The 27110-nt window shown below is 44.4% G+C and overlaps 1 protein-coding gene across 3 annotated transcripts in view; it reads left to right on the top strand.

Annotated features, from left to right (window-relative positions):
* Positions 1-27110, top strand: part of Surf1 (surfeit locus protein 1) — a 67455-nt gene that overhangs the window by 28175 nt on the left and 12170 nt on the right. For all 3 annotated transcript variants that reach the window (XM_065424552.2, XM_070529020.1, XM_070529019.1), the window contains exons 5-6: positions 7036-7108; positions 16614-16661. In XM_065424552.2, coding sequence (XP_065280624.1) covers positions 7036-7108; positions 16614-16661 — 121 coding nt within the window. The remainder of the gene's footprint in view (positions 1-7035; positions 7109-16613; positions 16662-27110) is intronic.

The raw sequence follows: 27110 nt of genomic DNA, 5'->3' as shown, positions 1-27110 counted from the left end.
GTGGCAACTTACCGCCCGATAGCCCTCACAAGTTGCCTTTGTAAGGTATTTGAAAAAATGACTAATCAACGACTCATTCATTTTCTTGAACTGAGCAAAATGCTTGATCCCTATCAGTGTGGCTTCAGAGAAGGGCGCTCCACAACTGATCATCTTGTACGTATTGAAGGAAACATCTGTGACGCATTTGTACACAAACAGTTTTTCTTATCCATATTCCTCGATATGGAGAAGGCATACGACACAACGTGGCGCTACGGAATCTTAAGAGGCTTGTCGGAAATGGGCATTCATGGTAGTTTGCTAAACCTAATAGAAAGCTATTTGTCCAATCGTACCTTCCGGGTAAAAGTCTGCAATGTACTGTCACATCCCCTTACACAAGAAACTAGTGTACCCCAAGGAGGCGTGCTCAGCTGCACGCTCTTTATTGTGAAGACGAACACGCTTCGTGCTTCATTACCACCGGCCATTTTTTATTCTGTCTGTGTGGACGACATTCACATAAGAACTTCAGTTTGGCCTAGTTGGTATGTACTGCAAATCATATTGACCACAAAAAAGATGGGGACATAGGAAGAAAACACATAAACAGCACAGGCGGTAACTTTCAACTGTTTTATTCATAGCGGCCAGTGGGCATATATAGGCAAAAAGAACATGCGCAGATCGCGGCAAACAAGAATGCACATCAGCTTATCGTGGCAACCAATTATCAAAAAAATCTATTTCCGCTTGAAACAACTTAATGGAGGTATCGCTAACACAATCTTCGCCTTTCTTATTTATATGGTAAGCCTCCATCAGTTCACGTGCAGTCTGGTCATGGCTGCTGCCCAGAATCTTTATCTCCTCAAAAAGAGGTGCACAGTGACAGGCATTGCAGTGCGCAGGTAAGTGCGCCAACTCATCTTTCTTTAACTTTTGCTCATGCTCCCTGGCTCGATCATTTAGGCACCGTCCAGTCTGCCCAACGATTGGCTTCGCATCATATGCTTTACTAAAGCTACAGAATGGCATGTGGAAAAGGATTTGAAGGCCGCTAGACGTGCCTCCCATCAGTTGACCGAGTATTACTGGAACAACATGGTTGGTCGTTTCCTTAGGGTATGGAAGGATACGAGGGCTAGTCAGGGACAAGGAAATAAGCCGCTTGTTCTGGGCGATGCTAGCATCCTAGAAGACGTGACCGCCCTGCTTGCTAAAGGACCGAAGTACAGCGTCGAGCATCAAGTTCCTGCCCATGAACTGGCTGCTCTGAACAGGCGGGTGGCAAAGAAGGCTCCGCAGGATCACCATGACAGGTGCCTGTTGGAAGGTGTTGCCTGTCTTAGCAGGAGTGTTTCGCAACTGGCTTCTAATCAAACTGTATCCGCCATTCATAGGACTTTGACGTTTTGTAAAGACAACGAGCTTGTTCTTTTGGAAGCAGACAAAGAAGGGGGATTTGTTGTGCTCCCGAAGGGCATGTTTAGTGCTAAAGCCTCTGAGGCACTCATGAAGAATCTTAAACCTATTAAGAACTCTGAAACTAGAGTAAAAAGCAGGGTTATAAGAATGTGCAAGTCTCTTAATCTCGATAAACTAGCTAGGGACATCAGTAGCGCTTCAGGTACCGCGCTAAATGTTTTCTTTACTGCGAAGACGCATGAACCCGGCATTCCATTCAGGACGATAGTTAGCGAGCGTGGAACATGGCAGGTTCAAGTTAGCCGCTTCATTTTAAGGAGTTTAAAGACGCTTGTTATATCTGACCCCTTTGTAGCAAAAAGCTCTGACGAGGTTGTTGAGTTTCTAAGGGCTAACCAGGACATAGGTCCGGCTTTTTCGGTTGATGTGGAAGATCTTTTCTACTCCGTTCCTCATAGAGATTTGTTTGGTGCTGTGAGGATGTGTATTGAAGAAAACGGCACCATTCCCTTCCAGAACGCAGTTGATATTTCGGTGGAAGATTTTTTAGCCCTTTTAGAAACCTATCTTAATAGCACTTTTATCATTTATGACGAACAGTTCTATTTGCAGAAACGTGGAATCTGCATCGGCTCGTGCCTTGCACCGCTTTTGTGTAACATTTTTTTAGCTACCATTGACAAAGCGCTTGATCAGGCGTTTGGGGGGGATTTTTTAAATATTTTAAAAGTTTTTAGGTATATGGATGACTTTTTAATTGTTTTTAACGGGCAAGGAAGTCTAACTTCTTGTGACAGCATTTTAGCCGTTTTTAAACAACTTGGCAAAGGGCTTTCTTTTACTCACGAACTTCCACTCGACAATTCCCTGCGCTTTTTAGACCTACGCATTTCCTTTGCTAAAGGTCACGCGTGCTGGCAGTACTTCCCTCGGGCACAAAAGGGCTTGGTGCCATACGATTCCTCCCAGTCAAAGATTGTTAAGCGAGGAGTAGCGATGCTCTGCTTAGAATCGGCTCTCCGCAAATCGTGTGTGCACAAGATGCAGCTTGCCTTTGACAATCAGATTTCCCGTCTTAAGACGGCAGGGTTCCCTGACTCGATGGTAACGCCAGTGGTGGAAACCCTCCTGCAGAAGGTAAAAGGATCTAGGGGCAAAGCAAGGGTGAGGACGACTTCTATGGCCATAAGACCTGAAGTAGTACCGTATATCCACAGGGTCGCTCACAACCTAAGGAAGGTGGCAGGCAGGTTTGGAGTCCCCCTTGTCTTTTCAGCCCCTTTTAAGCTGGCGCGGCTCTGCCCCCGCACCTCCCGTGATCCTAAAGGAAGGCTAGGCTGTGGTAAGAACCACACCAAGCCGTATGCCAAATGCAATGTAGGAGTTGTGTATGGTAAAATCCCCCTGGCCTGTGGCAAGTCCTACATAGGGCAGACTGGACGGTGCCTAAATGATCGAGCCAGGGAGCATGAGCAAAAGGTAAAGAAAGATGAGTTGGCGCACTTACCTGCGCACTGCAATGCCTGTCACTGTGCACCTCTTTTTGAGGAGATAAAGATTCTGGGCAGCAGCCATGACCAGACTGCACGTGAACTGATGGAGGCTTACCATATAAATAAGAAAGGCGAAGATTGTGTTAGCGATACCTCCATTAAGTTGTTTCAAGCGGAAATAGATTTTTTTGATAATTGGTTGCCACGATAAGCTGATGTGCATTCTTGTTTGCCGCGATCTGCGCATGTTCCTTTTGCCTATATATGCCCACTGGCCGCTATGAATAAAACAGTTGAAAGTTACCGCCTGTGCTGTTTATGTGTTTTCTTCCTATGTCCCCGTCTTTTTTGCGGTCAATATGATTTGCAGGACATTCACATAGCTTTCAAATCCTGTAACCTCGCAGTGTGCGAGAGACAGGTACAGCATGGCCTGAACAAGGTGTCCAAGTGGGCAGACCAAAATGGATTTAAAATCAACCCCCAAAAAAGCTCTTGTGTTCTCTTTACAAGAGAGAGAGGCCTGGTCCCGGATCCTTGCTTAGAACTGTGTGGACAACAAATACATATCAACAAAGAGCACAAATTCCTAGGTATTATACTTGACTATAGACTCACTTTCATTCCACACATTAAATATCTGAAAGAAAGATGTCTAAAAACAATGAATTTAATGAAACTTCTATCCCAGACTACATGGGGTAGTGACAGGAAGTGTTTAATAAATCTGTACAAGAGCCTAATTCGATCTCAATTGGATTATGGTGCTGTAGTATATAACTCTGCCGCCCTGAGCGTGCTAAAGATGCTAGATCCTGTTTACCATCTAGGTATCCGCTTAGCCACTGGCGCTTTCAGAACAAGCCCGATTGAAAGCTTATACGCAGAATCAAATGAATGGTCGCTCCATCTACAGAGAACTTGCATCAGCCTTACATATTTCCTGAAAATACACTCGAATCACCAACATCTATGTTTTAACACTGTTAACGATATGATGTGTACTACACTTTTCCATAATCGACCCTCTGTAAGACAGCCTTTCTCGCTTCGTGTGAGGGAGGTTAGTCATGAAATGCATGTGCCACTCCTCGAGCTTCGCACAATGCATCCAACCAAGTTGTTACCACCGTGGGAGTGGCAGGTCATAGAATGTAACATATCCTTTTTAGAAGTAACAAAACACACACCAGAGATCAAAATCCGAACTCATTTCCTAGAACTCCAGCACAAGTACTCCTGCGCAGAGTTATACACAGACGCTTTGAAGTCAAATGTTGGGGTGTCCTACGCTGTCGTCGGCCCATCCTTCTCAGAATCCGATGTACTGCATCCGGAAACAAGTATATTTATGGCCGAGGCCTACGCATTACTGTCTGCTGTGAAGCATATAAGAAAATCAAAACTTCAAAAATCAGCTGTATATAAGACTCCCTAAGCGTCGTGAAGGCCTTGATGTCACTCTATACACACGAAAATCCAGTACTTTATGAACTCTATTCCATCTTGTGTAAAGCGTACATATCCAACCAGCATATCATTATATGCTGGGTACCTGGCCATAGGAGCATCGAGGATAACGTTCTGGCGGACGAGATGGCCACGTCAATCGCATCGCAGGCTGTTAACCCTACCGCTGAGGTGCCTGTCATAGATCTGAGGCCTTTCTTGCGATGAAGGCTGCGAGATCACTGGCAACACATGTGGGACGTGGAAACAGATAATAAACTCTACCTGAAAAAGCCACAGTTAGGATTCTAGTCCTCTACTACAAAATCGCGCCGAACAGATGTCCTATTCTGTTGCTCAGAATAGGACACACATTTAATTGGCACCCATAATTTTCTGTTCACCGGAAGTGAGCCTCCAACCTGTGGTAGATGCGGGGAGAGGCTGACCATACTCCACGTCCTCCTGGAGTGTCGGAAAGCCGAATCTGAGAGAAAGACATTTTTCCTTAGCATACCGGCAGCACATTCCTCTTCATCCTGCAATGTTTCTTGGTCCAGAACCGCTTTTTAATACAGACACAGTCCTAGGTTTCCTCAGAGATGTGGTCTTACATGTTATTAGTCCCATACATTCGTAGTGCATCCTCTCTTTAGAGGATGTCGCTGGGATAGTTGTACTGTATAGCACATGCCTCCAGGCCCTTATGTTTCAAGGGCTCTGGTGAGGCAGTTGTGCTGTAGCTAATTTTTGCATCTTACATGTTCTGCATGTCATATCATTCTTCCGCAGTGTAGTGTAAGGCTCATAGTACTCATCATGAGTCATCGCCATAATCTTATTGCACGTAGATTTTACGCGCTTTACAGCGACTATTTTTAGGCCCCTCTACAGCTACGTCATATCAACTTCACAGAACTCATCATTCCACTGCGAAATCAATAACACTGTCTTGGCGCTCTTTGGCCATACCTGGCCCTTGAGCCACTAAACAACACACACTCATTCAAGAACCCTTCGCCGTCCGATTTTCCGGACTTTTTGCCGTGACCGCAGATCCAAAACAGCATTTATCAAAGCCACCGCCGCCGCCATTTTGATTACCTCGCCGCCTCGAACCGGCGCTCGCACGCAGATCCGCTGGCAGCCGTAGCCACCACTGCGGAGTTCACTGTAACTGCGGCAACACGCCTAACTACTTGGATGTTCGCTATTAAGCTTCATGCCGTTCTGTGGCGTGTTGTTCCTTGAAAGAATTCGCCGATGTCAGCAGTGGCACCAACTCCGCCTTCTTGGACCTCGCGATTGGCTTCGAAGCTTAGAAGCACGGCGCGTTGCATAATGCCGATTTCCGAAAACAGTTTTGCCTCTGTACAGAAGTGTAATTACGTGGTGTGGCATCAAGCGCTGGAAGGGGCAATTGGTGTGCCAACAAGCGCTGGAAGGGACAATTGCCACGAGGCACAGTATGTATTCCTTAATTATACACGCGTGCACCCGCCATCTCCTGTAACAGTACGAACACCGATATGTATAATAAGTGTACTGGCAGTCCTTCAGAGCTTCTTCGGATGTACATGTGGCGATTTGAGCCCTTAAGGGCAGCAAGAAACATTGCATTCATCTTTTCCAACTGGCCGATTTTTCGGGCGTTTTTGCGGCCCCTAGGGAGTCCGAAAAATTGGATGTTGACTGTACAACTGATCAACAGGATGCTTCAAATGGTCCATGGAGCGAACGCGCGGTGGAAGGAACACGAGAACAGAAAAGACCTACGCATTGAGGAATGAACAGGAAAGGAAGCGTGCTGGCACTTTGAAGCAGCTCGAGCTCAAAAAACAGTGTTGGCTGATGCTGAAATGCAGATGTCCCTCATCCAAAGCAAAATAAACTTTAAAGGAGTGAAACGCAACACTGAGGCATTGTGTGCAGGCTGAGAGTATGTCAGGAGTCTCAGGACAGTTAAGGTTTACTCATCAGCTGTTGAGTGAGAGTCTCACTTGTGTTTGGGCTTCATACCAATGCGCTTGCTACCGGTTAATAGAAATAGCTCATATTCGAAAATATATGCTTCTATATATATGCATCTCCTTTTTATTCGTATTTGAGAATGTTTGACTCGATTTGCAATTACCATTTTTTTAAAGACATTTTATTCGCTGTGCATTTTACTAACCCCTCCCTTCTGTTCTCTTTTTGAATAAAATAAACACTACTCCTTACTATCAAGCTGGTTTAAGTCGTGTTTTTTTTTCACATGCTTACTAGAGAGGGACAGTATCAGGCAATGTGGTGTCAGCCCGTCTTGACATAAAAGTTCTGCGTCACTCAGGCAATATTGCAAAGGCACTCGGGGAAAACCTGGAAAACTCCGGGAATTTGGAAATGCCAACTTAATAGACACCCTGTATGCAGGTACACATTGCATAAAGCAGTACTTAGACTGTGTCTGCTTCTCATTGTCATAATTATCACACCAGCCCTCCCTCATTTTCCTCCCTTATCTTGCTACCCCATCTCTGTTGTTCCCCTGTTACGCAGTGTTACCTGTTACGGAGTGTGAGGTAACAGGCTAGAGGCATGTCACTCAGGTCGGCCTCTCCAGCTTTCTCCCATTAAAGTCCCTCCCTCTTTTTTTCTCTCCTTCTTGGTTTTAATTTCTCTTTTTGTTTGGCTTTTCAAGCTTCACAATCCTCGTGAACCGTGGCTGGGTCCCAAAGTCCACAACACCTCCCCAAAAGCGGCTACAGGGGCAGGTATGTAAAAGATTGTGGCAGGTTTCTCACATATTTTTTTCTTTTGAGACAGTAGAAAAACAGTGCTATGTTGCAGTATAACATTTGCTCCTTGTGTTTGTGCATGAGAGTTCCAAATATTAATCACGCAATGTCTTCCACCCCAAAGAGTTGTCTAGTATGACAGAAGCCTACAATGGCATCACCGTTCACTGTATCAATTGCAACAAAGTTTAAATATATGTCAGCAAATAGTTTAAATATTGTTATGGGCCACTTCTTTGGAGTAATGAATCAGACAGTGATCGCCAGGATGTTGTGCATGATTCCTCTTCGACCATCTTGGCTACCTCTATCTGTTAATAGTCTGTACATAAAGCGTGCCTTACTTTTTATCTGGCACCCCATCACACATTGGTGCAGGCATGGCATGTTGCTCGCTGCCTTCCCTGCTGCCAAAGACTGCAAGATTTGTGTCTTGGGTCCCACCAGTCCTTCTAGTTCATCATTCGTTCCCACTACAACCAGTTCCTAGTGCAGTGCCCTTGCTGGAATGATACGTGCTGATCTTTCTAGATTCACTCAATGACATCTTTGACTTCGATAATCATTCTATAAGCCAAACATCTGTCCTCCAGCATAGAATTCGTACAGGTGACGTGAGCTTTATCCACCGCCATCCTTGGCTGCTATCTTGTACACGTTCAAAAAGCCGACATTCGATTTCGCCTCGCGCGATTGTCCAGGCTGCGCCGATATCACGGCCTAGGCCAATCTAGTCCAATCGCATGAGGCGAAATGGAATGTCGGCTTTTCGAACATGTACAATATAGCGGCCCTTATCGTATCGCTCTCGCCAAACGTGTTATCCAAGGAGAAGTCAACAGAATGTTCACAATAGCCGTTATCAAACCTTGTTCCAGCCTGTGGGCATCCCCTGTAGGGCTAGTAAAAGAAAAATAAGAAGAAGAAGAAGGAAAAAAAAGAGAAGGCAGTTGGCGTTTTTTTGTTGATTATCAACTCTTGAACAACATCAAGCACAAGGACGTATACCCACTGCCCCGAATCAGTGATGCCTTGGACTGCTTCCACAGAGCCACATACTTTTCCTCCATTGACCTGCACTATGTCTACTGGCAGATTGATGTTGATACCATAGAATGTGAGAATACTGCGTTCATCATGCTGGATAGACTCTACCAGCTCAAGGTTATGCCTTTTGGGTTATAAAATGCCCTGCAACCTTCACACGAATGATGGGTTCTCTCACTAAGGGCTATAAATGGTCCACTTGTCTGTGCTATCTAAATGATGTCAATGTCTTTCCACCTACTTTTGAGAGACACCTGGTCCACATGTCAGCATTCTTGTTGTGGTTTGGCGAGCTGGCCTGCAACTTAACTGTTCCAGGTTTCGTTTCGCTCAACGGCATGTCATTGTTCTCCGACACCTTGTTAGCATTAGCAGTGTCCAACCTGACCCTAAGAAAGTGTGCCCAGTGCAACTCTTTCCTGTTTGTTGCTCAGTCAGAGATGTCCAGAGCTTTGTTGGCTTATGCTCTTATTTCAGTCACTTTGTCAGAAATTTCACCGACATTGCCTGGCCGCTTGCTGACTTACTCAAGAGAAGGACATCTCTTTTCTGTCTTCTCCACCCTGGTTTGTTTGCTTACAGCACTGCATATTGTGGCACATTTTGGCCCTTCAGCTTCTACAGAAGTTCACACCGACACCAGTGGCCACAGAATAGATGTAGTCCTTGCCCAACACCAGCACGACCATGAACATATCATTGCCTATGCCAGCTGCCTTCCTTCAGAGCGGAATTTTTTTTATAACTGAGCACAAATGCCTCGCTCTAGTCTGGCCTGTGGAAAAATTCCACCCCTACTTATATGGCCGCATGTTATCTGTCATCACCGACAACTATGCCCTTTGCTGGCTCTCCCTTTGCTGGTTTTCATCACTCAAAAATACTACAGGAAGGCATAGTCACTGGGCATTATGGCTACAGGAGTACACCTTTGACGTTATCTACAAATCTGGTAGAAAGCAACAACACTGTCTCCCAACACTACCGAGCATGATACTGACAACTTTGTCATGTCTATTTGTGATCTGGTCAACATCTGTGCTGAACAGAAAGGCAATGCCATGTTATGGTCTATCATCAGTAGCCTCTATTATCATCAGTTGTACCCACCACATCTTATGTTATGAACAAGAAGAAAGGGGGTTAACCGAGTGGCCTGATTTTTATTACTCATATCATAAAAGCCAACAAACACTGACACCAAGGACAACATAGGGGAAATTACTTGTGCTTAATAAATTAAATAAAGAAACTATAAATTAATGGAAATAAAAGTGGATGAAAAAGCAACTTGCCACAGGGGGGGGAACAATCCCACAACCTTCACATTTCGCGTGCGATGCTCTACCAATTGACCTACCGTGATGCTGTTCCCCATCCACTTTCCTGGGTATCTATGTTTCCTAGTAGAACCCTGCGAGGGTTAGCCAGCGCCACCACTCGCAAAGCTTGGCGGCGGATGTGGAACATCCTTTTTGCCGCAAGCCGTAGGCGTCACGAGAACGTGATCTTTTTAGGTGAAGGCAACCGGTCAGTAAACCCACACATGCTACCTGAAGGCATCAATGTTGCCGGATTCGAAACCCTCATTATTTATTTATTCAAAATACCTTACAGGCCCGAAGAATGGGCATTGGGTAAGGGGGGAAAAAATTGACGCAGTATAAAGAGCAAACAATTATACAAAATTATACAATTATACAATGCTTTATTAATAAAAACACAACGAAGAGTCAAGTTTACACCAAGTAAATAATTCTAAGATAAAAAAGAAAGCATACAAGAAGCAACACAGACAAGTTTTTTTTTTTTTTTAAAGTAGGAAATGAATGTTTATGTCGTGACGGAATTTTTCTTTGTTAGCTTCAGCTACCAGGATACCGGGAAGGTCGTTCCACAAGCGGATGACACGTGGAAGCACAGATGAGTTAAAAGCGTCTGTTTTGCCATAGATGCGCGTGAAAGAAAGATGATTATGCAATATTCGTGAGGTGAATGGAGAAACTTGCAGAGCTATTGGTGATGGCCTCGGTCCGTGAACGTACTTGTGAAACAGCAATATAAGTGCTACATCACGACGAGTGGTCAAAGAAGGAATTGATAGATTGTTTTTAATTTGCGTTATACTTTCGTTCCAGTTGTAATTTTGTGAAATAAATCTAGCGGCTCTATTCTGAACTGATTCTAGCATAGTGGTTAAATAAATGTAATGAGGGGACCATACTGAAGAAGCAAATTCAAGTTTAGGGCGAACAAATGTAAGGTAGGATAATTTGCGGATATTTGTCAGCGTCTTACGGAGGTTCCGGCGTAAATATCCCAAGGATCGGGAGGCATTTCCGCAGCTATTGTTTATATGTGTAGTCCAGGAAAGGTTTGTTGTCAGGGTTACGCCTAGGTATTTGAAAGAAGTAACTAGAGACACAGGATTGTTATTAATATAGTATGGAAAGCTGGAAAGGAAATGTTTGCGAGTGAAAGACAGTACTTTACATTTATCTGGATTAAGCGACATTAGCCAGGTCCTACACCAACTGCTAATAAGGTCAAGATCATTTTGAATTTTTACGTGGTCATCAGTACTAGCAATTTCTCGGTAAACTATACAATCGTCAGCAAAGATCCGCACACGAGAAGAAATGTTATTCGGTAAGTCATTAATATATATAAGGAAAAGAAGTGGACCGAGGACACTACCCTGTGGCACACCAGAAGACACGTAAGAGAGCGGGGAGGAAAAATGTAATGAATGAGAATAAAGGGGGTTAACCGAGGGGCCCGATTTTTATCCACTTTCATTTCCATTAATTTATTGTTCCTTTATTTCATTTATTAAGCACAAGTAATTTCCCCTATGTTGCCCTTGGTGTCAGTGTTTGTTGGCTTCTTATGATATCACTTCTTCTGTTAGATATTCATGACAATATTCTTTATTGTCGCTGTACCACTCCAGACAGCCTTGAACTTCAGTTTGCTCTCCCACACAACTTCTTACTACAGTTCGTGAAGAACCTCTGCGAGCGACGCAAACTGCCTTCTGCGTTATTTGCAGGCCTCCTTCAGCCCATTGACATACCCATGGAGCCATTTTACCACGTCGGTCTTCACTTTCTAAGCCCATTCCCTATGTCTACCTCAGTTATAACAAGTGGGTCGCTATGGCAACTGACTACACTATGTGGTATGCGTAACACGAGCTTTCCTGACTAGTTGCGCCATTGACATCACAGATTTCCTGCTTCATGACATTATCCTTCATCAAGGTGCCCCTAGACAACTGCTCACAGACAGAGGCTGCTACTTTTTGTCAAACGTTGTCGACAACCATCTTTGCTCCTGCTTTGCGGAGCACAAACTCACTACTGCTTATCACCTGCGGACGAATGGGCTCACCAAAAGGCTGAACTGTACACTGACCAATATGCTGGCATTGTATGTTTCTGATGATTACAGTGAAACCTTGTTACTATGAACACCACATTAACAAACCTTTCAGATTAACAAACTTTCAGATATCCCCTGCTTACAGTTTCCAATGTAAAAATATTTCAGTACTACGAACTTCAGAATACTGAACTTTTCAGAATAACGATCATTATTCAGTTTTCATGTCATGTTAACACCTCAGTACAACAGATTAATATTCCAAAATGTGGGGATTCCTAGGTTTCTGTGTATCCTTCACGGACGCAGGAACAGTAGGCTAGCAGATAAGGCACAGAAAGTGGACACCACTGCACATGGGTTCAGAAAACCTGAGACGGTGCTGGAGGAAAAAAACGCTGGAGGGGTCTCTTTATTGTAGAGGCGATGAGGCGTGTCAGGTTTTGCGAGTGCCTGCTCCGTCCAAAAAAGTGTCACCTAATAATGAAGACGTGTCCCTTCCTTGTTTCGCCCTTCTTTCTGCACACATCTCTCATTTCTATATGCTCTTATGCGACTGTACGCTTGTATGCCACAAGGTCGCACTTTCCAGATGGTGTCATTTACATGTGCTTGCACTTTTAGAATAGTTCAGGTGTCTGCCTTGAGCAGGACACTCATAGTGTCCATGGGCGCTATAACGTAAAACTATTCCAAACTTTTCTATTCCTATTCTGCTATCAGCCCTCCACGATTGGTCAAGAACTTTTTTCGACCACCCCCCACTTCACCTGTCTGTCACGCGACGTCACGAAAACCGCAATACCTCCCCATCTGATATGATGTGCACACACTGATTATGCATGATTTGACAGAAAAAAGAAAAACACTTAATTCTGATTTGACCCCTTTTTGCCATTAGCCCTCTGCTATTGGTAAAACGTTTTCGGGCTGCACCCACTTCACCTGCCTGTCACGTGACGTCACAAAACCGCACAAGCTCACCGCGTCAAAGTGACGTGTACGCGATAAAGATGCATTAATATGCCGAACAAAACTGAATTTTTTCGGAATAGCCGCAGGCTGCCCCGTTTCGAAAGGAATAAAAGATGGCTGCCGCCGATCACTGAGACGCTGGCTACTCGCACCTGCCGGAGAGCATGGGTGTATTTGCGTCTAATAAATCCTCTTGTGTGGCCGTGTGACGTTTTCAAACACTTTCGGCACGTTTACTACCTCATTCTGCCCACTCTTCTTTGCTGAGGATCAGTTTTAGCGTCCTTCTTAAGCTTCCGTTGCATGCCGCCACGATTTTCGACCAACCACCACAAGCTAAGTAAGGGAAAGCTGACCAATCGCAGACGCCGGCACCACCCTCTTCATCCGTATATCGATTTTCAGTGCACTGGCTCTGCCTCAGTGAATCCCTCTCCACTTGAGCGTTTTCCTCGCCTCTTGTCAGCCAATTAGATACGACAAGCCGTTAAGTGTAGGCAATATTATTCGTTTTTCAAGCAAACAAAAGTGACCTCCTATGAACGATGAGAGCGTTTGATTGGTCTGTTCAGACAACCCTGGGGGTGACCGCCCGGTGCTTGCGTCGGTGGTTACGCAAATTTGACGTCAGAAAATTAGAATAGAAACATATTGGAATAGTTTTATGTTATAAGGCCCCACAGCAAGGAATATGAAAAATAAACAAACAAAAAGGAACATTGCACTTTGGAGGCAACTTAGAGCTTCGTCTTTGTTGGTAGTTTTCTCGGCATCAGCATCTTTTTCGCACATGCCACTCTTATTATACAGTGCTTCGGTCATGTACGTGTAGTGGCAGAAGTTACGGAAAATTGCAACAGCGGTAGCTGAGAGCCAACTGCGACATTTTCATGGATAGCTCATACGGTGACAATGAATGAACTTATCAATTTATGGGCAGAATAGTTCATTTTGAGGCTTTCACTATAACGACCTTTTAGAATAACAAACAATTTGCTGCTGTCCCTTGAAGTTTGTTGTATCAAGATTTCACTGTATTGTGACTGGGACTGCACTTTGCTAACACCTTCTCGTACAATTCATCCTGTCACAACACCGCTGGTCTCTCGCCATTTTACCTATTGTTTGGCCACCACCCAGTGTTACCTTTCTACATGATGTCGTGCATCCTAGCTCAGAGCATGCCCGTGATGCTACCGCTTGAGCCCATCTGGCATGTAAGATCGCTCATGTGCAGCTCTGCGACTCACAATCATCTCAGAAGGATAGCTATGACCACTGCCACTGACATGTCTGCTTTTCTCTTAGGTCTCTTGTCCTTCTCTACTCTATCACACCATGTAGGTTTTTCAGGAAAGCTTTTGTAGTGTTACATAGGACCTTACAAGGCTTTACGGCCACTTAGCGACACTAACTATGAGCTCGTGTCACTCGAGAGTTCTTCACTATCTACATTGCCACCCCATGAAGTCGTGCACATATCACGGTTGAAACATACTTTTCCACCACCTTCTTGTGTAATTAGTCTGCACCGAGATGGTGCTTCGCTCACCAGAGATGTTAAATGTTAGGAGGTGCTTCCTTAGAACAATGAAGGAGACCACAATTTGGGCTGGGATGTTGCGCACAATTCCTCTTTGTCCATCTTGGCTACCTCTATCTGTAAATAGTCTGTACATAAACTGTGCCTTACCTTTCATCTATTTGGTGCCTGTCACAATATGTTCACTCTCACACGTCACCTCCTGTCAGCTAATGGACTCTGCTGAGGTTATGCGAGACTGTAAAATTGTGCACAAGGTATAATGGTCCTTGTACCTTTTAACTTTGTGTAAAGACAGCGTAGAAGGAACCATGCATCCTTTGCTCCGTAAGTAACTATACAACCAAAGTTTTTTCATGCATTGGCTCTTGTTTCTTGAGAGATCTTCTCTGTGACGTGACTGGTGACTTAAGTATTAGTGTACTGTGCAATGTTGAGTGCTTGTTTTTTTTAATGTGAAGCATTTATATAGGATTGTTCCGCATGCTTTCTTAGCACGTCCAGCATCAAGCCAGCTAGCCTCAATTGCACAATAATAACGAAAAATTTTAATAATTTGTCCAACGGTGGGATTCTTCAGTGGGATTCCCCAGGGTTCCCCAGTGTAGCAGCCCAGTGCTTTACCCATTAGACTACAGATGCATACATAGCACCAGAGAACAAGAACCTTACAAGTCCTTCCCTTGTGCATGCTGGTGATTTGAGACACTTGGTGCATGCATCGTGTCACGTAGCAACAGTTTACTTACAAAAATGAGAATGCACCAGTTCCCCCATCATTCTATGTGATAGCTAGTACTTCGAGACACTATGTGACATTCCACCACCTTTGGAATCAGCCAAGGTTGGCAGTAGAAAGAAAGTGCTTATTGTTTCGTATTGTGTGTAACACTGCTATACATGACAATGGCGAGACACATGTTTGCCACAAAGTTCATGCACAGCCACATGTCTCGCTTTCATGTCTGCACTGGACTGTAGGGTGCAGCCATGCATCATCTACACAAAATGACAACACTTCGAAGTTTAGTGCAACAAGCATTGGAGCAGCACAATGACGTGAAACTCGGCATTAATGGGTACGGTTAGAACATTGCGTCGACATTAGACTTTGCTTTGCATAACATTGATTTTCACATAGCATAGGATCTGCATATTTAAAGCAATGCTTTCTTTGCCACTTTCTTACACTTTGCGGGTGCTGGCTGCTGGCTGCTGCCTTGCTAAGTATAGAACCCAGTGTATACCCAGTGTATACTCAACAACCTAAGTATACGTAGTGGCACTAGGTATGTACATGCTCAAATAGACAACTAGGGTCACTGGGTATGTGCAGCTGGTCAGGTAACTCTGTCTGGTGAGCATTCTTGGCCAATCCTTCAGAATGGGTACATGCCCGAATAGACAAGCAGAACAAGAGGCAAGAAGTGAAGTCGGCAACAGAAGCAACCGCGCATGGAGCAAGAAGTTAAGTGAACAGAATGGGACTAGAGTGTGCATTGAGCTTTGAGCTACATATAAGTAAAGAAGAAAGAGAATTGAAGTGAGGACATTTTACTCTTAGTAAACATCGAAGAAAGCTTTGGTTATCACCAATGCACACATATGCATAAGATTTGCCATTCTTTTATTGTTTGCTTTTTCTTTCCTGCATAATATAGAAATATTGCATTAAAAATGAGAGGCTTAACAGCCCAACAGTGACTTTTGTTGTGTATGCAGTTCAGCACTCAGGCCGTGGAATGCCTTCCTTACCAGCGGAATGTTCAACACTGCATTTCATCTTTCGTCTGCATCCGTGGTGACTTATCAGAAACCACATGGCAGACATTGATGCCCTTCTCGATATTTCTCCCTAAACAGTGTAATCAATGCATTTGATGGCTGCAAGAGAGTTAGGAATCTAGTGGAATGCCTCCACTTGATGGCTCGGTATCCATTTCTGCGCAATTACTAGTAGCTTGACATCTTCAACCCCTGAGCTCTTTGTTTTTCTTCCATACTTTCTTCATTTTCTTTTCTTTTTCTCTGACTACTGTCATCTGAGATTTGATGAAACGAATGTGGCTGCAGAGAAGTCACAGCAGCCTGACGTGAGAGATCATGGAGGCAAGAGAAATTGCTGGCCTTGGCGACATGTCCATCAATGTGGCTTCCATTCCCACTGTCAAGAAAGTAACCTAAATGTCTTTCTTATACGTGTGTCATGTTGGCGTAAGGTTCAATGTGTCGACGGTGTACTTTCCGATGTCATTGTTTCTATAATTACAACACACACATTCTGCAGAATCGAACAATAAGCTTTATTTAATAGTTGGTGCTCTCTGTTGTCTAGTTTATTCATTTGTCGTGTCTCTACACTGGAAATAGCACTTCATCCAACCAACTTGGCCACTGATATATTATTGCACTTATCAAGTTTTTATTCTTTGTGCCACTGCTACTGAGTTTAGTGCTTCACTCTTGACTATACAGCAGCTCCTATAAGATACATGCTGATGCTGGTGTTCTGTCTTCATTTCTCTTTTTCAGATAGAAGGCGAGGTAAACCTGGTTGGCATTGTGCGCAAGTCAGAGAAGGTACGGACATAGCAGCATGTAGTCTGCCTCAGATTGAAGATGATAGGCTTTGGTATTAGCATCTTGATTTGCAAATTTCTCCACATGTTTATTGGAAAAAGAATATTGCTACATGCGTGTGGTATTTGTTTGTTTGAACAAGGCACGTGGGCACCATCACTCCACAAAAGAGGAGGAAGAACGAACTGGGCTCCTGCGGTGAATTTAACTGGTCAGCGCTGCAACCGCTGTTGTAAATATAACCTGTAAATAGTTACTCATCTTCCTGACTCGTCTTTCGCGTAACAATATGTACCGCATTAAAAAGCTACGAGTCCCTGTTTAATACCAAAGGGTATCTGTATTTGTATGCAGCAGTGGCTCTAACGTTTCAAGTTGACATGGGATACCTCAAGTTTTCTCAATTACAGCCTTGTCAACACGTTCATAAGCCTTATTGCCAACATGTAGATACTAAGAAACAATGATGTGATTACGCTGACACAAATTAGCATCGTCACTTGTTTCTTGTCATAGCATACTAGCTTGCTTATCTAGAGACTTGTGATAGGCATGCTGCCCTTGACGTGAGCTTCCCAGCTCATTACTGTCATCATCACGATTGTGGCCAGATAGATGTGCACACTTCTGTGGACACAGCACAATGTTTTGAAGCTGATAGTGGTGATGGCCTTAAGACACCTGGTGCAAGCTATCCCTGGCATGGTTCCTCTTCAGTGGGCCAAGTGACATAACATAACACACATGTGATGGCACAGAAACATGGTGCATTGTGTGTCTCACTTTCTCACAGGTCTGTGTTGGGGACCTTCTTAGCCAACGGGGCAACTCTTAGTTTAGCATTTGTGCAAGTACTGAGAGGTTGCTTCATTTGTACTCAGTCCCCGCTCTGTGATTAGCTTTCACTCTCTCTCTGCATTAAGTAAGACACATGTATTGTCAAATTGTCAGGTTTAAGTTTGTTTGCTTGACTGGTTAGTAGAGTTGAACCTCGTTATAACGAAATCGCAGCTGCCACTATACAGTGACCTCATTATATCTGATATTCAATATAAAAGTACATGTTAATATCAATTTTTGCATCTAAGTGTGAGAAACACAAGCCTGATGCTGTGTGTTAGCATTTCAAGCCACTCAGCAAGGGTGGTATTCTCAATCAATGACTTTCAGATATAAAATAGCTTTCGTAACATTTTGTATGTCGTGTGTCACTCATTGGTGTCATCAGGTGAGAGCTGGCTGACATGACTGGAAAGCCACTACACCGACATTAGTGCTGAGATTGGCTGCTCGGTGCCATGTGGCCCATCCCAGCAATAACAACTGTGCGGTGGCATGCCAGTCACGTCAAGGCCCAGCAAAATTCATGCCCACATGCTGACTGCGATCAATTGCACGTGGACAATGCCACACGGCACAACATGTGAACTTGCACACATTCATTTCATAAAACCTAATTGCAGTTGCTGACTATTGAATGTGTGTTGCGGTTAAGCGCAATGTGCGCTGGAGAACAACTCTGGCTGGAGCTACCGTTTGCTAGACACATTCAGTAGCGAGCGACGACAATGCCGCCGCTATGATTGCCACTTCAGATGACTCATGCAATAAGATGCTTTAGAAACTAAAATTGCTGCAGTCAAGGTTAAGAAGTTCCCGTGGCTCAGCCCCTTCTTCAGGGGGTGGCTGAAGTGGCCAAAGAAACCACATCCTTTAAACTCCTTTCTTATTTGTGTTGTGATTCTTCCTCTCCGTAGCATTACGAAGGCTGTGTGCGTACAAAGGGGGGGAGCATCCCCAACCAGTGATTGATAATGCTGTGAGTATTTTGAATGTGCCATGACTCAAACAAGAGTCTTCTCACTAGGTTGGTCTCTATGTCAATCACAGAGTCTCCGTTGAAATGAATTGCCTGGTCATGCTTCTCGCAATCTTCAGCGAGAGGGCTGCGTTGGGCTTCAAGTTTCCATATGTTGTTCTTGCGCTGGTGGATTCTGTCGGAAAAACTCTTGGGTTCACTGATATTTGTAAATATCACTGACACTTTGTAAATAATCCCCTGGTATTTTTCCTTGGACGGTCAGCTTTTTTGGCCTCAGGAGCAACTGGGCGAACGTTGACACTGGCTTGTGCACAACCTTGACACCTTCTTTTGCCATCACCCTCAAAAACGGTTTCTTCAGCTGCTTCAGTCACACCTTGAAGAAGAAACCTAGCCAGTCCCGAAGCATCCAGAACTTCTGACCTTGGCTGGAGCGAATTTCATTTTTAATATTTCCCACCCAGCCTGACAGCTAGATCCCTGACTGGCAAAGATGTTTACTTTTAAGCAATAAGATGCAGTATGTGTCGGTCGCACTGCCCATGTATTCTAGTTCACTGTACGCAGGGGCTGTAACGAGGTCTGTTAAAAAAAAATCCAACCTATATATATATATTTTTTTTTGGCGAACACCTGATGGAAATGAAACAAGCACACTTGCATCAGCTGACCTCAAACCTCCGTGCGCATCCGCAAATTTTTTCCCACCTGCCGATAGCATTAGTTGCTGGGACACATCGTTTGAGTGAGGTAGTGCACAGTGCTCTCATCGATTTTTTATGCAAGAAAAATGGCGGAGCAACTGGAGCAGCACTACTGCATCAAATTTTGCCAGAAATTGAGCGACAGCCAAGTGGAAACCATTCAGAAGATTCAAACGGCTTTCGGTGACGATGCTATGGGCAGCACACAGATTAAGGAGTGGTACAACCGGTTTAAAAACGGCCGCACATAGGTGGAGAGCAAGCCAAGCTCCTGTCAGCCATCAACACGCCAAAATGGCCAGGTCATTGCCGAAGTGAACGCTGTGTGAACACTGTGTGAACGCTGAGGACCATCGTGTGGCTATCCGAGAAATTGCGGTAGAGGTGGGCATCAGCACTTTTTCTGCACATTCCATTATGACCGAAGATTTGGCCATGAAGGGAGTTGCGGAGAAATTCATGCCGAAGCGGCTCACGGTGGAGCAAAAGCAACTTCATGTTGAAGTCTCACAGGGCATGCTAGATTCCACAAACAGTGACCCCGACTTCATGAGCACCATAACCACTGGTGACAAGTCTTGGGTGTACGGGTACAACCCGGAAACCAAATCCCAGTCATCACAGTGGAAGCATTCCACGTCAGCAAAACCAAAGAAGGCCCACCAAGTGTGCAGCAACGTCAAAGTGATGCTGACTGCTTTCTTTGACTCCCGTAGTGTGGTACACGACGAGTGCACACCACTGGGTCAAACAATCACCAAAGAGTACTACAGGGATGTCCTCCGTTGCCTACGTTATGCTGTGCAGCGCAAAAGACCGGAGTTGTGGTCAACAGGAAATTGGCGCATCCATCACAACAATGCTCCTGCACATTCCTCGCACTTGATTCAGACTTTTTTCGTGAAAAACCGGACTCCTGTAGTTCAGCAGGCTCCTTACTCTCCTGATATGGCACCCGGCAATTTCTGGCTGTTTCCCAAAATCAAGAGGCCATTGAAAGGAGCGCGATTTCAGACAAGAGCGGACATTATGGCTGCAACGACAGCTGAGCTAAACTCCATTCCGAAAAAGGCCATCTCGGAATGCTTCCAACAATGGCATCACTGCTGGCAGAACTGTGTGGAGTCCCAAGGAGACTACTTTGAGGGTGATTAGGTTTCCAATGTTCCAGTTATGCCAGTTCTTTTTTTTTTCTTCCGCCAAAGGTCAGATACTTTTCTAACAGACCTCGTATTCAGTCAATTTCTGTCGGCAATATGATCACTTGCATGAGATTTTGCGTGACTCAGCATGGGAAGCATGTCCCTGTTTTTCTACAGGTGACAGCACTTCTCTCACAGTGCCAAGCACTCTATTCTTGGCACTGAGCCAGGAATTCTGTGGCTCATAGATGCCAACATGTTCAGGCACTGAGTCATGCAAAAGCGACTGTATCTCCCAAAATCATTAGAAAGTTTCAGCATGTCTAGTATTTTGGTATCATTTGTGGATTACCTGGTTAGCAGAGGCATAAACGTGAGTGGCTAAATTGGTGGTGCAGAACTGCGCCAGACAAACACAGAGCTACTATTGCAGTTACCAAGTGTACTCTACTTCGACACTGGTGTAAATTTTCAGCAGCAGTTTGACCGTGAACATGTTGCTTTTTTTAATGTTTTTCCGACAGGAACACTCAAGGAACACGAAAGCGGGTCTATAAGGCTCTGTGATTAGACCAAGCGCCACAAAACATTGCTACCAGCATCTGCTAACCCAGTATTACACAAGCACCATTGCGTATACCGGAATGCTGGACAACTAAAACTCTCCATTGACTGAGAATATCACTCTGGAATGCCTGCCTCCTGAGAAACGTGTTTTGAACTGCGAGTGAGAAAATATTCATTTTGCTGTATCCTATAATACATTGGATCTGTTATGTTCGGTTTCATTATCCATAGGTTAGCCCATTTATGTAAAGCGTTGCCAACCGAAATGTTTGTTTACATAGTTGTATCCAATAATTCATTATATCCATGTTATGCGATATTCACATATTCACACATTCCTACTTATCAGCACGTTATTTTATATGTTTGGTAGGAGACAGGATATCAACCACAAAAGATGCAGTACTGTTGGTACAAAGTGAATTGAACTGTTACTAAGTTAGCATCATGGTCATTTGGCATACGGATAAAGATTCATAGAATAAAAGCTTATATTGCACAACCTGAGGCACTTGTGGTTAGTATAGCTGCTTCAAGCTCTGTTAAATTTGAGAAAACAGCATACTATGTGCGGAGTTACTAATGATACATGCTTGTTTTTGTAAAAACTGATGACAGACATGCTGAACTAAAACTCTCTCAAAGGGGTACCAACACAAAATTTATCTCTTGCTCTGTTTTTTTTTCTGTATTGATTGGATAGGTGTCAACTCCATAATTATGGTAAGAAGTCTTCAATTCTTGAGCGGGCAATAAATAAGTATATAATCTTTTTGTGGTCCTTTGGTCGGTCTGGTCGGGTATTCGGTCAGCAGGTTTGGAATTTCCAAAATTTCCTTGTTTCAGAATATCTCAGGGAACAGTAATGGATGGTACAGTGCTACCATCATATGTCTCCATTGCGTGCTGGATTGCATGCTGGATTGCGTGCTGGATTGCGTGCGTCATTTTCGTTGTCTGGATCACTCAAAAGGTTTTTTCCACTTTGTTTTTCTGGATCTGTTGCTTACCTAGGGGGTTATTCTGTAAGTGTCCACTGAGTGGACATGTCCATTTTGTCTGCTGCTGATTGGCTGAAGGCAGCTGTCTCATTATGGATACCCCAATTCAGCCAATCAGAACTTCAGCAGCAGACTAAATGGACATGTCCACTACGTGGACACTTACAGTATATCCCCTCCTGATTTCTACCATCTCTCAAATATGCTATCTTGACTTACAGAATTACAAGATCTAGCTTCACTTTCGCGTTAATAGTACCTTCTTTGTATTTAATTATTCTATTCATTTCATCCTGAAGTTCTTGCAACTCGACAGTATCCTCCACTTGTCTGTGCATTCTCTTTCAAATGCCAGATTTGAGAAGCAAGCTCCTCTGGTAAAGCAAGTCCTTTGATCTTGCTGACAGTGATGCTGCCTGCTGCAATATATGCTGCCTGATTTCGAGTACGAGCATCGACACTTCTTTCCAGACAAAGCTCTGTGTTTTGATGAGGCCCTTCATGGCTCGGCCCGGTGTCCTTAATGTATCAAGAAATGAGACTGGGTCACTCACTGGTGGAAAAAGGTGGTTCATAACACATTGGGAATGGCTGCTGCTTCAAAATCAAGACCTGCAAAGTAGATGGTTCCAGTTCGGAAGAGCTCCCCTGTCGATGCAATGTGCTTCAAGTCTCCAAAGCTCTTTCATCTCATTAAGCTGCATGTCCTGACTGGCGTGGACTGAAACCAGTCCACAAAGTGATCAAATGGTGTTGAGACACTAGAAAAGTCTCCTCTGTCATCTCGCCTATCCATCTATTCTTCCCATGTTTCAAGGCACCGTATAAAGAAAGGAGCTAAGGCATGCAGTTTACCGAGTAATGATGAACACATTTAAATGCAAGATCTGATTAGTAGACAACACCAAGATCATGAAACTGGTACAACTGCTTTCTCCTCTAGAACTGTGCGAGTAAAATTATCAGGCATGGAGGACGTTGGAAATCACCGTGTGGCACATGGAGGAAGAGAAAAGCGGAAATGTGGTGGTGCGCGGAGTTCACCTATCAATACTTGTGCAATGATGCTCACATAATTAAGACAGATTCATGATGGTTGTCATTAAAATCTGCAGAAGGACTTTTCCAGCACCAGCTTCCTGCCCAAAGCCCTGCTGCGCTAGGCATGCATTTTGAACCAGTCATGTTAAAATGGTGATATACCAAATAATGATTTTTTGTGCACTCTAGAAATTGAGTCTTGAAGCTGTAATTATGAAGTTGACAGATACTTAAAAAAGTTTTAGTGTGTGACACAAGATTTTCATGTCAGTTCTCCTTTAATGTTCAGTCACCATTACAAAAGCATCCTTGTCAGCATGTGCTGTATGGTGCTATTTGATATGAGTTCATAGCAACTGAAGGTGCTCTCCTGTGTGAAGGTCCTTCTATATTTTTTTCCCTCTTTCTTCACTCTGTGTGTGTGACATCTTTTGCATCACCAAGCGCTTCCTTGCTTCTTGATGATTGTTTTCAATAACCTTCACAAATTTACTTTTAGCAGTGCATTTGGTAGACCTTTTTGTTTTTGTTTTGTAGACAGATTGTAGGAATTTCATCAGCATAAATTCATTGGAATGCTTGAGGTTCTGTCACCAAATTGTGGTCAGTGGCATGGAAGGACTTAAAATTTGAATTGTAGGGGTGTACTCATACCCGCTCTGTGATCGAAAGTGCTAGATACCGAACCAAGCAGGTGCAAGTTCAGATCCGAGGGCCATCTTAGCATGTTTTATTTATTCCATTGTTCCTACGCTATTATAAACCCAAGAGATGCTTGCTATGATCTCCAAGGTGCCTGCGATAATGTCTGGAATGCTGGGTTGGAGTAGATACCTTAATACTACAGAGGTGACACACAGGATGAAACAGTTCACTGGAAAGCCAAACAAGATGGAGGATTGCAGGAAGATGGACACTTGAAGCATTGAACAGTTTTTGAACAACCCACTGCGGTGGCCCATTGGCTATGCTGTTGTGCCGCTGAGCATGAGATCATGGATTCGAGCCTGACCGCAGTGGCCACATTTCGATGGGGGCAAAATACGATAATGCTCATGCACTTAGATTTAGGTGCACCTGAAAGGAGCCCCAGGTGATCAAAATTTAATATGGAGTTCCCACTACAACGTGCCTCATAATCAGAATGTGGTTCTGGCTCATAAAATGCCAGAGTTGCACTTTTAATATGTTTTCGAACAAGGGATGTCTCAGGCTGGAGCCAACGTTCACACGAAGGGGATTGCCTTCATACATAAGAAAAGAATGAAACAACTTGTGGGCACCAGCAGGTGTAAGTACGATGTGTGGTTGCCATGTTCAATGCCATTGTTAAATGTGGGAGATAAATGGGCATTTCGTGACAGTTGTAGAGGCCGCTCAAACCTTGCAACAAATGCGCTTACATTACACAGAGGGCCAAGTTCATGCAGAAGTCGAAACATAACAGACTTCATGCCAGCAAAAAAAAGACAAATGGCACATGTCAGTGTGATGCAGAGCAGTAGTCTACAACCCTTGGTTTCTACTACAAAGCATATTGTTTTACTGTTTGGAAGGATCAGTGAACTGAGGGACCCAGTTAAGTTAAATAATTACTATAGAAGCCAACAGTTACTGGAGACAGAGAAAGCATAGTGGAGTTAGTCTTTTATTGTAAAGAAAAGCGTCATGTGAATGTAATTTTTCATAGGGAAAATAATTAATGTTTGGGGGAAAAAGCAACTTACAACTAACACGAGCCAAGCTCACAACCTTTAGTTGATGCATGCAGTGTTCCACCACTTGAGATGTCAACAGCTGTCCCTCCCACCACTTGTGAACATGTTTGTTTCCTCACATTTTTGTGTTAACGAGCACTTCTTCAGGCTGCTGTGGTGGAGATGGAATATGTTGACAGATAGGAGATGTGCCTAAGAGATCCGTTTTTGTTAATAATAAAGCTAATTGAATGAGATTCATACAAAATATAGAGTACAGTCTCTTATTTTCTCAGGTTTTCTTAGTCTTTTTCAATATCTTATTTGGTTATTTTTCTGTGACACCTGAAAGTGAAAAAAGTATGGTCCCTTGTGCAAGGTTTGAGCTTCATACCAGAAATAGTCAAGTATTATAAAATAGCATATTGTAACCAACAGTTACAACAGCCGTTTCTACGAAAGCTGATTTATGCTAGGCGAACCTGTGCCCGTCAACAAAAACCGACTGAGCACTCAACAACAACAAAAAACGTCCCTCGAGCTTCGCTCCTTCGAACGTCGTTCTCCTCTTTGTCGCCTCCTGTCGCGTGCCAATCGTCCGATTCTCGCGCACGAGCCGCTGGCCTGTCAGCACCGGCCGAGCGTTGCCTTGCGGTGCTTTGCTTGACACTCACGGTGTGGCGGCTACGCAGTTGGGATATGTCGGTCGTCTTTGTCTTCTCGCAATGCTGGCGGCATTAGCCCCCTCCGAAGAAGCATCGTCCCGATGCATAGGAAAGGCCTGGAGAGGCCAACTGCTTTGGAAGGACAGTGGTCAGAGCATGGCCGGTGCTAGGCTTGATCGTATGTGCAACTTCTGTTAATTAATGTCTTTCATAGTATGGCTTCATTCGTACTACGTGTACGACCTCTGGGCGAGTCCTGCGTCGTGTGGAGCAGACTTGGTCTTCAGGAGTTACCTCGTAGTTTAAGGGACTTAACCGGCGAAGTACTTTGTAGGGGCCAAAGTAACGGCGCAGTAACTTCTCCAAAAGACCGGGTGTACGTATAGGCGTCCATACCCACACTTTGTCTCCGGGGCTGTACTGTACCTCTCTTCGCCCTAGGTTGTACCGGTTTGCGTCCACGTGTTGCTGTTGTATGATACGGTGCCTTCCCAACTGCCGTGCTTCTTCTGCCCTTTCTATGTACTCGCTAACGTCAGGGTCGTCTTCGGTGCTGTTGTCTACAGGTAACATCGCGTCCAGTGTCGTTGTTACTGTCCGACCGTAAACAAGGTCAAATGGCGTGAAATGTGTCGTTTCTTGTACTGCAGTATTATACGCAAAGGTGGCATATGGTAGAATACTGTCCCATGTCCGATGCTCGACGTCCACGTACATTGAGATCATGTCAGCGAGCGTTCTGTTAAGCCGTTCAGTCAGGCCGTTTGTTTGTGGATGGTACGCTGTGGTTTTTCTATGAGCAGTATGCGTTAGTTTCATAACAGACTGCATCAAACGGGCCACAAAAGCTGTTCCTTTGTCTGTTATGAGTACCTTAGGTGTGCCATGTCGTAATACTATGCGTGTGACAAAAAACTGAGCCACTTCAATGGCGGTTCCTTTTGTAAGAGAAGAGGTCTCAGCATACCGGGTCAAATAATCGGTTGCTACCACAATCCACCGCTTTCCTGAGGTTGAAACGGAAAATGGTCCAAGTAAATCCACTCCTATTTGTTCAAATGGCGCTGTTGGTGGCTGTATCGGTTGCAGAAAACCTGCTGGTTTGAGTGGCGGTGTTTTGCGTCTTTGACAATCTCGGCACGATTTTACATAGTGCTGCACTGAATTCATCAACTTCGGCCAGTAATATTTCTGGCGGATTCTCGCCAGAGTTCTGCTAACGCCTAAGTGGCCAGCTGCAGGGTCATCATGGCAAGCTTCTAAGATATCAGCTCGCAGCGATGATGGTGCGAAAAGTAGAAACGTCTCACCACTGTGCTCGAAGTTTCATTTGTAGAGGACGTTGTTCCGGAGGACATACGAACACAATCCGCGAACGAAAACTCGAGGCACTTTCACTTGTCGACCCTCCAGGTACTCGATGAGCAGGAGTAATTCCAGATCAGTACGCTGATGATGAACCATTTCCATCGTGTTCACAGCCCCAAGAAATGGGAAATCTTGCTCGTATTCAGGTGACGTAGTTTCGATTGGTGCGCGGGATAAGCAGTCAGCATCATTGTGCTTGAGACCGGACTTGTAAACGGCCGTGATGTCATACTCCTGTAGACGCAAACTCCATCTAGCGAGTCTTCCAGAAGGGTCCTTGAGGTTCGCCAGCCAGCACTATGAGTAATGGTCGCTTATGGCTCGAAACGGTCTGCCATATAAGTAAGGCCGGAACTTACTGATGGCCCATATAACCGCCAGGCATTCCTTTTCTGTAGCTGAGTAATTTGTCTCGGCTTTTGATAAGGTACGGCTTGCGTAT

The sequence above is a fragment of the Dermacentor albipictus genome, unplaced genomic scaffold (genome assembly GCF_038994185.2).
Source record: "Dermacentor albipictus isolate Rhodes 1998 colony unplaced genomic scaffold, USDA_Dalb.pri_finalv2 scaffold_17, whole genome shotgun sequence".
In the NCBI taxonomy this organism is placed as follows: domain Eukaryota; kingdom Metazoa; phylum Arthropoda; class Arachnida; order Ixodida; family Ixodidae; genus Dermacentor; species Dermacentor albipictus.
The sequence above is the reverse complement of the archived record's forward strand: the minus strand, read 5'-3'. Positions and strand labels throughout refer to the sequence as shown.